An 11,492-nucleotide genomic window follows, 5' to 3' on the forward strand; every position below is an offset into this window, starting at 1 on the left:
CCCGAAAGCTCGCCCTTCCTTCCAAAGCGCATGCGAAACGGTGACGTAAGAAAGGCGCGGAGTGCGCAGAACCCGGTGGGAGGGGCGAACGGCGCTGGCGGTACCGTACGCAAGCACCGCTCAGAGTCTCCGCCGAGACGCACTTTCTGCGCTTGCGCGACTTTTTCACTAAAGAATTAGCCACATGTACGATTCTCACAGACTTCTGGGAGGTGGAGATCCTGCAGGGGGCGAGGGCGGGGTGCAGGGAAGCTCGCGGTTTATCAGGCCATGAAGGGAACCTCCCGAGAAGGGCGGTCGATAAAGCACATTGGCCTTGCTAGATTCTACGTGCTCCCCAGAGGCGCGTCAGCCGCTGCGTGCTTGTCCACTTTGGAGCCCGCTGAGAGCATTGCTGACTCACGCTGGTGCCTGAGCTCTCATAAGCCCCTGGTGCCTTTCTGTGCAGTCGCAGATTTTGTTCGGTTTTCAGGCCCTACGGGCTGTTTGTCTTATCAGGTAGCCAGCCCGCCCGCGACCTCTCACTTGACGGCTCAGCAGACCTTCGCGAATAACGCCCTTTGGGCCTTCCATCACCCCTGGGCCCTTCCTCACTGACAGCCACTGGGCAAGAAAACCAGATCGACAAGGTCTGTGTAATTTCATTAGTATTCCCAACCTACACCCAAAGCAGACGTCTCCGCAACCTGAGTCTCAGTAAGTGACCGTAAAAGGCTATTGCCTTTCAGTGTTTCCCTCGGGTAAAAGGCATTTCCTCAAAATGCTACCGCTTCACATTTAATGTGAATATTCTTCCAAACTGGCTCCAAAATTGTCAGTTAAAGTCACACCCATTCATCGTTTTGTCATTGAGGAATAAAGATTTCCATTTTATTTGAAACACAGGGAAAGTGGAATTCTCACAGGGAAACTACAAAACTATCTGGTTTCTTCAACAACATTGCAAAAGCTGAGGGAGAACCTGTGGCTTTTCAAAGATTTTACAAGCATCCACCAATCAACAGACCTTGTTTGGATCCAGATGTAAGTTGTGACAGTTTTTTTGTAGGACACTTGGATTAAGCATGAACAGTTTGGATGTGACATTAAAGAGCTGATCACAAGTTGAACCACTATGATGGGAGTTCATTACATATTTTCTACTTGTTTGAAATTTTCTCTTAATAGATTTCTTAGGTTTAAAAAGGCAGAGACTAAGCAAGGAAAAACTGGTGATGGCAGATCTTTGCTCCAACACATTAGCAGAATATGGAGCATTCCCCTCAGGGTCCTGTTCACACAATTCTTTGGCAAGGGGGAGGCATGGAGGGAGGAATTATCTAAGAGGCCTGCCTGCCTGTTCAGTGACCCCATGGATGTAGCCCGCCAGGCTCCTCTGTCCATGGGATTTTCCAAGCAAGAACACTGGAGCGGATTGCCATTTCCCCCATCAGGGAATCTTGCTGATACAGGATCGAAGCCTGGTCTCCTGCATTGCAGGTGAATTCTTTACCACTCAGCCACGGGGGGCGGGGGGAGCCCATAAGAGGCCAGGGAAGAGTGAAATTTTTCCTTTTTACAACATACCCACCAAGGTCTGGGAAGCTTGAATAACTAAGAGGAGGATAAAATTAAGAGCTCAGTCAGTTTCTAAGGATGGCTGGGAAGACCAAATGTACACCTTGCTTAATCTCTGCTAATCAGAAAAATACCTGCCTAAAACTGAGGATGATTTTTGGTAAGAATTTCTACCATCAGGGAACTGAGGCCAGGTGGGGCTGCTTGCCCTTGAGGCTATCAGCGGGGCATTCTGGGGGAAATACCTGTCAGGGTAAGGGCTTGGTTGGCCCTGAGGGACATAACAATTAAGTTATGACAAAAGAGAATTCCACTTAAGGCTGAGTTAAGACAGGGGAGGGGCAGTCCCACCGAACCCTCTCCCCTGTAGCTCCCACTTCAACACTTAGCCAGCAGCTCCGTTCTACAGAGTTTATTAGGTTTATAACTGGACGAAGTCACACGTGTACAAAATGAAGCTCACACTATCCCAAAGCAGAGTAGGAATTGAGGGCTGGGGATCCGTTACTGGCCTTTGGGGGAGCTCCGAGGTGAGGGGCAGCCAACCCTCCCACTCCAGAGATGTGGCCACAGGAGAGGGGAGGAGAAGGAGCCCACTTGGCTTTGGTCACAGAACTCAAGAGCCTGGCAGTGGGCTAGGGCAGGCAGATGGATGGTGGAGTAGGAGCCTCTGAAACCACCCCGTTCAGGGAGCCCAGGGACTGCTCCACCAGTCCCACTCGCAATGTGCTTGGTCCAGACCTAGACTCGGGGGCTAGTGCAAAGGGCAGGCAGCAAAGCAGGAGGGAGGAGACACTGATGTGTGGTGGCCGAGGGCACCCAGACCTGTGGAAGAGGGTGGGTGGGGAGGTGGGCTAGCGGCCACCAGGCAGCTAGCAGCGGGTCTCATAAATGCCGCTGCGGCCAATGTAGCGCACCCATTTGATGACATCGTGGTCGCTGTAGTTCAGCTTCGGTTCAAACACCTTCAAGTAGCGCACCTTGAGGCCAGAAGGTGCGAATGGCACCTGGGCAAGGGATAGCTCCAGTTAGGGATGTGGCCTTCCTTTCATAGCCGGTCTCCCTGGGGAGGTTCCACAGCCCTGCCCTACCTCATCTCTCTACTAGAAGGGTTTGAATGACTGGGACCCTGAAAGAAGCTCTGGGAAGCTGGGATGGTGAGGGGCCCCCTAAGAGGTTACTAAAGAAGAAAGAATACTAGCAATCTGTGGTTTGGGTTTGAAGTCAGGCCCTGCCTGTGATGACCTGAATCAGTTCCTTTAATCAGCAGGTGACAGCAACCAAAGACCTACCTTAAAATACACTTATCCTGCTCAGTTTTATGGACTTAAACAGTACCGTGGAAAAAATTACACGTCTAATGTGCATAAAGCAAAGTCAGCCCATTTTCCTGTCTTGTGTCTTACTGAGCATGCAAGCAATCTCAGTTTTTCCTAAGAATTGTTTTATGACAAGCCAAAGGAAGTCAAAGATTTCTGTCAGTGTGAATATCAATTTCTAGGAGGAAGCCTGCAGGGGAAGAAATGGGTCTGTGAATTAAAATCACCTCTCAGGGGTCTCAGTTTCATCATCAGCAAGGTGGTAGGTGCAGAGGTTGACTGGAAGGATTTCTAAGGTCTTTCCTAGCACACATTGCTCTAGGCCCCTTCTCTGCCGTACCTCAAAGTTCATTGAAATGGGGGGTCGAGCCCATTTCTTCTTGTCGTTGGTGGGCAGCAGCTCAATCTCAGCGCTGATTTGCGATTCCTTCATGCCTGCCATGCGCTTGATCCTGGAAACACAGGGTCAACAGGCAGCACGGGCCCCTGGTAGCTAAGAAAACTTCAAGGGGGGTTACTGCCCCTTTAAGGAGGTTGTGGGGGGAAAAGAACCCAGAAGCTCAGGGGAGGTGCCAGGGCAAGGCAAGGTGGTGAGGACTCTGATAACCTCTTGCTATGAAACCTTGGGTCTGTTATTCCTTTAGCACTGCGGGCTGCATGCAGTTTCTGCTTAGACACATGGCCAAGCTATCCCTTGCTCTCTACTTCACAGAGGTACAAGGGCAAATGGGGAAACGTTAAAGAATCGTGATAAAAGCATGCATGCATGTACCTCAGTGCAGGCATGTGCACAACTGCACAGAGGTACAAGGGATGAGGACACAACCAGGGGCTCCAGGAGAAGCAGTCACCCCCACTCCCCCAATACACACACGTGCTCGAACAAAAGGTGACACTTAACAAGAGGGTACACGAAGGCTTCTTGAGCCCTGTTGTGCTCTCACGAAGGAAAGACTCACTTCCACACGATGGCGTTCTCACTGGCCTTATACTTGGCCTTCCCCTTCATGCAGATTACCTGCACCCCACTAGTGTTCAGTGGGGTTGGGATCCGCACCTAGAAGTGACACACGTGTCAGGGAGCTCTACTGAATCCTGACGTCACCTGCCTTTATACTTAGAGACAAGTGCTGCCTCCTCCCTAAACCCCTTATCCTCACCTCAATCTTCTGAGCCAGTAGTGAGGGTTTGAAGTTGGACTTAATGACCACCTTGACCTCCAGCTTGGTGCGTCCCACTTCCCGAACTAGTGGGATCACGCGAAAAGGAAGGATGATGTCCTTGGTGGTGCGATACCTTCAGGGGTGTGACAGCTTTAGGTTGGCACAGCAGAGCCTGTCCTCCCCCCTCTCCCTGTTCTCTGCCAATAGTAACCCCTGCTCCTCACACCCCATTGGCACCTCATGAGTTCAAATTCTCCATCTGGTGGGATAAAGCTGATGCTGCGTTCAGAATCAAACTTGCTGAGTCGCACACACTGGTGGAAGGTGCAGTCATCAATGGCAATTGATTGCTTCCCGCTGCAAGCAGGGATAGAAGGTATTGTTGGTACACGAGGATGGCAGCAGTGAGTCGGGCTGGGAGTCCCACCCACCCACAAAGGCTGCAACAGCCTGGACAAGGCTTGCACTGTAATATATGGAAAGCTGCCAGAATACAGCTTTCTCACTTTGGGGGTCCCTTTCCTAGAGTTACGGATGAGTGGAAGCTTTGCAAACTCATTATCTTTTGAGAGTTCTGCTGTATGGAACACAAAAGTTTCAGGCATACTGGGCAGAGGCCATCAGTATGTACAGAAGAATCTTGGTCCTTGGGACCAAAAAAAATGGGCTTACTCTGAGTAGGGTGAGGACAACCCCCTCATCTCTTCAACACAGATACTAAGAGCAACCAGCCAAGCACACCCTTGGGAAGTGAGAGTTTGCATTACTGCAGACATGTAATCTAGAAGGAACCTGTGATTCACCAGGCTCTGCTCAGCCATCCAAGGTCCACCCTCTCCCACCAGCTACCCTGCTTTGGGCACCTCTTGCTTGTTTCATCAGCTGTGCCTTTGCCTTGCTTCTCAATGACGATCTTGTCATTCATTCCAAACTTGCACTCAGGCATGCCACTCAGATAGCTCTTCATCACCACCCGGCCTGACACATGGGCGCTCAGGACCTGCCCTGGTGATGGACAGATAACCAGAAGCAGCTGAGTCAGGACCAATATCCTGCCCTGGCTCCCCTCCAGCTTCATCACGCGAGGGCCCTCACCTTGCGGGGACATGAGGAGGTTCACACTCTCCAGCACATCCAGGAAGAGCTCATTCCGGCGATACTTGATGCCCTCCCGCCGCCAGCCAATCTGCCCGGTCACCTGGCTGGTGATCTGAGACTGCTCTTCTTTTGTCTATGTGGGGCGCAGAGACAAACAACAAGGCCTCACTCCTCGTCCCCTTAATTCTCTTATCTCCATCCCTACTCCACCCTCATCCCCTCACCCTTCTAGTCCACACCATGTGACCCATCTTCCCCCATGGGGCAGGGCCTGGAGAAAACTGAGCAAAGCTGCAAGGGTGGAAGCTGAGGGAACAGCTTACCTGATGCTGGAGAACACAGAGCCAACACGGTGCCCACAGGAAGCAGCAGATGAGCGCAGATGTGAAGAGGCAGGCAGAAAAGAAGAAGAAGGCTATGAAGCCTGGATCCCAGAAGGGGACCCAGGCTCTCTCCTCCTGAGGAATATCAAGCCTCCAGAGCAGCCCACACCCCCCTCCCTGCAACATAAAAAGAAACTGCTTGAGCTGTATTCCCAGTAACAGAGATGCTGAGTTGGCAAGCTCCAGGGGTGGGAGAAGGCCACACAGAGCAAAACAGGCCTGCAGTCATGGCAGAAGGCTCAGGCCAGCACTTCCTATCAGGGATGGGCTCATGAGTCAGCTCAGAAAAGGCTTGGGGGCCAGCTGGGATGAAGGGAAGCTGGGCTCCACCCTGTCTATAGCCTGGACAGTTTGAGTACCTGGCTCTTGATGCCCTGCTGGGTGATGAAGGTTTTCAATGCACCTGTCTCCGAGTTCTGTGGGTAGCCAAAATCTAGGATTTCTGCAAAAGGAAGGGATTCATCAGCTCCTAGAAAAAGCTGAAGGCTCCTACTTCCCATCCCTCCTGGCCTGGATACATCTGTCCAGCATAGCTCTAAAAGGCACTGTAGCATCATCTACAGCAAGATTTTTCTAGCTTTGTAGCATTTACTCTAGAATTTATGCTTTATAGGAAAACAGTTAAAACATCACATTTTTTTCAAATAGAAAAAAAATCAGAAGAGTCACATGGCCAGTGGGTAAGAAGTCCAGAAGCCCTAAGCCCTTAAAATACAGAGAGTTGATGTGGGAAGGTGGAAGGACTCAGTTCACTTAAATCATACCCTACAGAGGTAACTGCATCCAGAGGAACCTGTAATATCACATCCTCATCCAGGTTCTGAGGCAGCTCTTGATATGAAAAGCTGGTAGGACAGTCAGTGTAGTAAGGCCCAAACCACAAGGTTAAGAGAATGAAATGTGCTTAACTGAACAGCAGGAGGACCAGCCACCAAAAGACCTTTCGGTCTTCCCCCACCTCTACTCGCTAGCCTATTTCTGTATTCACTTCAGATCAGTCTTTAGGTCTGGATTTGGACTGTCCTCCTCCTGGCTCAAAAGACCATACAGGAAACAAAGTTTAGAGAGCACAGGAGCGAGCCTCAGACCTACTCCCACCTCCAGGCCAGGCCCCACCAAGCTTATTCCCACCCGGGACCCACTGCCCCACCAGCCTCACCGTCCAGCAGCTCATATATGAGCACAAAATTGTTCTTGATGTTCTCTTCGCTGATCTTGCCAAAGTAGGCAGCCATTACGTCACACATCTTATAGAGGAATTCGAAGACCATGGCAGCATTGACATTCTGCTTGGTGACAGCTGCCAGCCAGATGTTGGACCGTTTAACATGGAAGAAACTGGTGCGAGCAATGTTAGTGACGGGGCTGCGCACCTGCTGCCGGGCGTGGATAACATTGACCCGAAAGGCGTCCACTGCATTCCTCCTGAGAGAAAAGAGTACACAGAGGCTGCTCAGTACAGGCACACCTCACTCCGTGGGGATCAACCACAGCTGCTAACAAATAGCCACCCTCCTCTCTGCTAAAGCCTGACACATACTCAAAAGCCGATGCCTTAACTGTCGGGCCAGTTTTCTAAGACTCCTCCCAGCAGGGGCCCGAGAGAAGGGCCAGAGCCAGGCTGACATCTGGGCACGAGAGACAGGGAAGTCAAGTGGCAATGACAGTAGGGCAGATAATAAAGTGACGTCTATCGGATTTAGAGAAATACGTTCCTGACTCCCATGCCTGGCTGCAGTTTCCCTGCTGCCACCTCTATAGCTTCTCAGTAAGCTCCAGGCCCAGAAAAGAGAGAGACCCTGCTTCTTCTCCAGTCTTTCCACCAGCGGGGATGGCTGAGTCCTCCAGAAGGTAGCAAAGCCAGCATGCCTTCAGAGAAGGCTCTAATATACTGAGGGAAAAGCCAAGGGGTCACAGAGCTGGGTCACCCATGCTTGTCCAGGATCTAATTCCAGGGCAAGTTCAGGGATGAAAAAAAGAATGAAGAGAACAGTGATGGGGGGGCAGGGGCCCCCACCCACCTGTGCCTGGGCAGCAGCTTGACAGGCCGCTTACCTATTGCTACAGCAGCCAATGAGATGGGATGAGAGAAATGACGCCACCGGGAAGAGGAGAGTGACAGTAACGAGAGAGAGGGTTAGAGACACAACACACTGGGGTGGGCAGCACACACCATGCGGCGGAAGCAGATGGGCCACAGGCAAGGGGTGGAGAGCACAGCAAGGCATGCAAGACAGTGTGTGCCCTGGTCGGCTCAGCCAGGCCCTCCAGGGCCGGAGGAGGGGTGTGGATGGGTACAGGCATGCCAGGCGTTGCCATGTCTCTAGCTCATGCCCCACCACCAGCCAACAAACAGGCACAAAGGCCAGGCTATCCCCATTCGCCATGAAGCTGGGAGCCACTGTAGCAGGCCCATCTCTGACTGTCTAGTCTAAGCAATTCCAGGAAGAAAAACAGGGCAGCATGAACCAGAGGAACCTAATCTCATCAGAGCTCCTGAGGCTAGGACAAGTCCCCTCTGTCAGGGAAGGTCAGTGGTGTGCAGGGTGGGGCAGAATAACTGAGGCTGTGTCTCCTGGTAGAGGTCTGAGGACACAGACAAGGAGCTGTTCCTGGTCTACTCTGATAGACCAGAAAAGCAGCACAGCCTCCCTGCCCATCCCTTGGTGACCCAGAGAATGCCTCAGGCTTGCTCACCACCTCTCTTCCTGGAGTGGCCAAGAGGAACTGAAAACAGCTGAGTCAGCAGCCTGACTCCTGAGAAAGGGAGTGGGAGAGGATTTGGCAGCCTGAAGAGTCCAGTGAAGGCTCTCACCACAAGAAGGGCTTTTGAGAGCAAGACTTAGATTAGTACTGCCAGCATGACCACTAATTCCACCCACTAGAGACAGATCTCCCTTCTCAGAGGAGGGATCAACCCTTCAAGCAAAAGCACTCATCTCCAGCAACTAGGTCTGTCACTACAGGGAACAGGAAGCAGCAAGGCTAGGAGTTCCTAGAACTGTGAGGGTCCTGCCATTTCACAGGTCCCACTGAGTGGCCAGCAACTGGCTGCTTGGCCAATACCACCAGACCTAATGGGAACCAGGCTGTAATAGCTGAGCATCCAGGATGCAGCAAGGGGTGGGGAACAGTCCAGATCAAGCCTCTGGGAGAAAGAGACCTGGCCCTGCATGCTGGAGAGGAGGGATGGGAGTGGGGGCACAGCTGGCTCAGCCAGGGCACTCACCCGATGTCATCTCGGTAGACCCGGGAGATGAGCACCTCCCCCTTGTGATTATAGATGAATAAGCCTCCAATCATGGCGGCAGCTCAGTCTTCGCAGCCCATCGCTCTGAGAAGAGACCTAGGATAGATGGCGGCAGTGTAAGGGAAGGCGGCAGAATCTGAGCCCTGTCCCCTAAGGGGCTGTCCAGGTCACTGGCTGGGCCTTTTTCCTGATTCAACCCTCCAGCAAGTGACCCTACAGTCCTCTCAGCCAAGCCCCTCCCTTTCACCAGGCCCCAGTTCCTGTTTATCCCATACTGGGAGAAAAGGAGAGGGACTTAGGCCCAGGATTCTAAGCCCGTTCTGACCCTCCCTTTCCTGGGACTGAGCCCAGAGTAGCCCCCTCCCCCTTTCACAGCGCTGAGCTCAGCAAGGCCCCTTCCTGTGCAGACTCTCAATCAGGCTCTAGCTGGTGAGTCACTGCAAAGGCCTGCCTGCGGCTGCAGGAATGGCGGTAGGAATTACTCCAGCTGGTTCAGGCCTGGGGCCCCCAGGCAAAACTTTAGGAGCGCTACTCTCAGCCTCCACTACCCTTCAGAGAAGGCAGCATGGCCTGAAACTTTGACTCTCTAATTCACAAAAGTCTAAACATTCTAGGAAAGGGTGTGCAGGGATTAAGGAGGAGAGAAGAGAGCCCTAAGACCCTGACATAAACCCAGGAGTGCTGCTCCAACCTCTCCCAGGCAGTCAAATAAACAAGCAAAAGAGCAGAGAAGAAAGGCCCCAGCCCTGACAGACTACACTTCAGTGACCCAAGCAGCTTATTAGTTATTTCTGACCACCTCTCTTTGAAATAGAGAAGCTCCCCCTCAGCTCCCAAGTAAATAAGAATACAGGGGTGTTGTGAGGAAGGGGAGAGCAGGTTCATAAGATCAAGAGATCCGTCCAGTAGAAATTCTGATTCCAGACCTGCAACATAATTCATTTCTGACCTGAATGCCTAAAAACAAGGGGCAGAATCCTGGAACTATCTAAATTATTTGGGTCCAACTAATTCAGATTGTTTGCAAGGAGAAAAAGGGTTTAGTTCTATATTTCCTGGATTAGCCTTGGTGTTAATTTCACAAGAGGGGCAGTTTAGGAGACTTTCAGTTTCTAAACTGGAAAATAAAGTGTATTATTATAGCAGTCAAGGTGTCCCAGGATGAGAGAATAAGTCTCTCAAAGTGGTGGACACTTCCCATTCCTCAGTCCCAGAGACCAGAAGAGAAAGCGCAAAATGGAGGTAGAGCCCTGGGCAAAGAAGCAAGTTCACAGGGATCAGGTGGTAGGGAACTCAGGGCATCAGAGAAGCAGAGATGGTGCCCAGGTCAGGAAAGGAATATTTAGTTAAGGGATAGACTGGCAGCAACAGCCAGGCAGTGTACTCAAGTGAGCCCACAGCAGCAACAGAGCTGGTGGGGGCACCTGGAGAAAAGAGTTTCCAGTATGGCAAAGGTCAAGGCTTTGAAGAGGAAAACAAGGCAGGGTGAGACTAGCAGTGGTGAATAAGGGAAAGCTGGGGAGACGTAGCTTGCTGTGGTATGCAGGTGTACAAGCATGAGCGGGTGGTGGGCTTTTCGCCCCGGGGAGGACATCACGGGTAAAGATGGTTCCACGGCATGCGGGGGCTGTCACTCAACTGCAAGGAGAGGGTGCCGCAGAGTGGGGACCTTGTCACAGTCCAAGGAGGCGGCACAAGGAGATGTCACTGTCCTAGGGGATGGGGGAATTGTCCTTGCCCCGGGAGGAGGAGGCGCCGAGGGCTAGGAGATTGTCACGATCTCAGGGAGGGGACCGCCGCGCGGAGTCCCTGTCTGGAAGGATTCCAAGAGGGTCTCCCTCTCAAGCGAAGCTCCGGGCGGGTCAGGTGGAGGGCATCGCTCCGCGCCCGTCCTGCAACCGCGCCCCGGGCGCCCCCGCCCCGCCGTCAGCTCCCTTTCTGATCTGAAGGCTGAGGCCACTCCCGGGTGTGGGCTGCTTTCCGCGTAGCGCAGTGCAGTGAACGGCAAAGGGCGTCCTCCCTCACCCCGTATGGCGAGATCCCGAGCTCACCTGGTGTCCGCGGCCCTCTGCTCGGCCGGCCCGGCCACTCTCCGGATCCCAAGATGTCCGCCCGCCCCCTGCTCGCCTGCCCGCTGCCTCGGCTTTCACTGCAGTGTTGCGGCCCCGCCCCGGCCTCAACTGCGCGTGCGCACCCGCCGCCGGCGCAGACTACAAATCCCAACAGGCCTCTCGGCCTTATCTCTTACAGTTTTAAGCACCCCTAGATTTCGTAGAACTACAACTACCGACAGCCTTCAAGACTCGAAGGAGGGGCTAGGCGTGCCTTGGGGGAGAAGTAGGAGGGGCTTTATTCGGCCCCACCCGAAATACACAATCCAGAATACGCTGCTATGCTCACTTCCTTTTCCTCATTGAGCATTCTGGGAATTGTAGTTTCTGCAATCCTTCTTGTTCCTCTTTCAGAGTTTGAGAGAGCCTCAGCCTGGGGTCGCTAAGAGTTGGACACGACTGAGCGACTTCACTTTCACTTTTCACTTTCATGTATTGGAGAAGGAAATGGCAACCCACTCCAGTGTTCTTGCCTGGAGAATCTCAGGGACGGCGGAGCCTGGTGGGCTGCATAGTCCAGTCTATGGGGTCGCATAGAGTCGGACATGACTGAAGCGACTTAGCAGCAGCAGCAGAGGATTACTGCCATTTGTTGAAGCCCATCTGTTAAG

The 11,492-nt window shown here is 52.6% G+C and overlaps 1 protein-coding gene across 1 annotated transcript; it reads right to left on the minus strand.

Annotated features, from left to right (window-relative positions):
• Window positions 1-900: 900 nt before the first annotated feature.
• Window positions 901-10,935, minus strand: AP2M1 (adaptor related protein complex 2 subunit mu 1). Its single transcript, XM_068985786.1, has 11 exons — window positions 10,822-10,935; window positions 8,750-8,866; window positions 6,680-6,945; window positions 5,880-5,962; window positions 5,135-5,270; window positions 4,903-5,044; window positions 4,277-4,396; window positions 4,037-4,172; window positions 3,836-3,933; window positions 3,217-3,328; window positions 901-2,564 (listed from the first exon to the last, which is right to left on the minus strand). Exons 2-11 carry the CDS (start codon window positions 8,821-8,823, stop codon window positions 2,430-2,432), a joined length of 1,302 nt encoding a protein of 433 aa, XP_068841887.1. The 5' UTR covers window positions 8,824-8,866; window positions 10,822-10,935; the 3' UTR covers window positions 901-2,429.
• Between the last annotated feature and the right edge of the window lie 557 nt (window positions 10,936-11,492).

This window comes from Capricornis sumatraensis, chromosome 1 (assembly GCF_032405125.1).
Source record: "Capricornis sumatraensis isolate serow.1 chromosome 1, serow.2, whole genome shotgun sequence".
Lineage (NCBI taxonomy): Eukaryota > Metazoa > Chordata > Mammalia > Artiodactyla > Bovidae > Capricornis > Capricornis sumatraensis.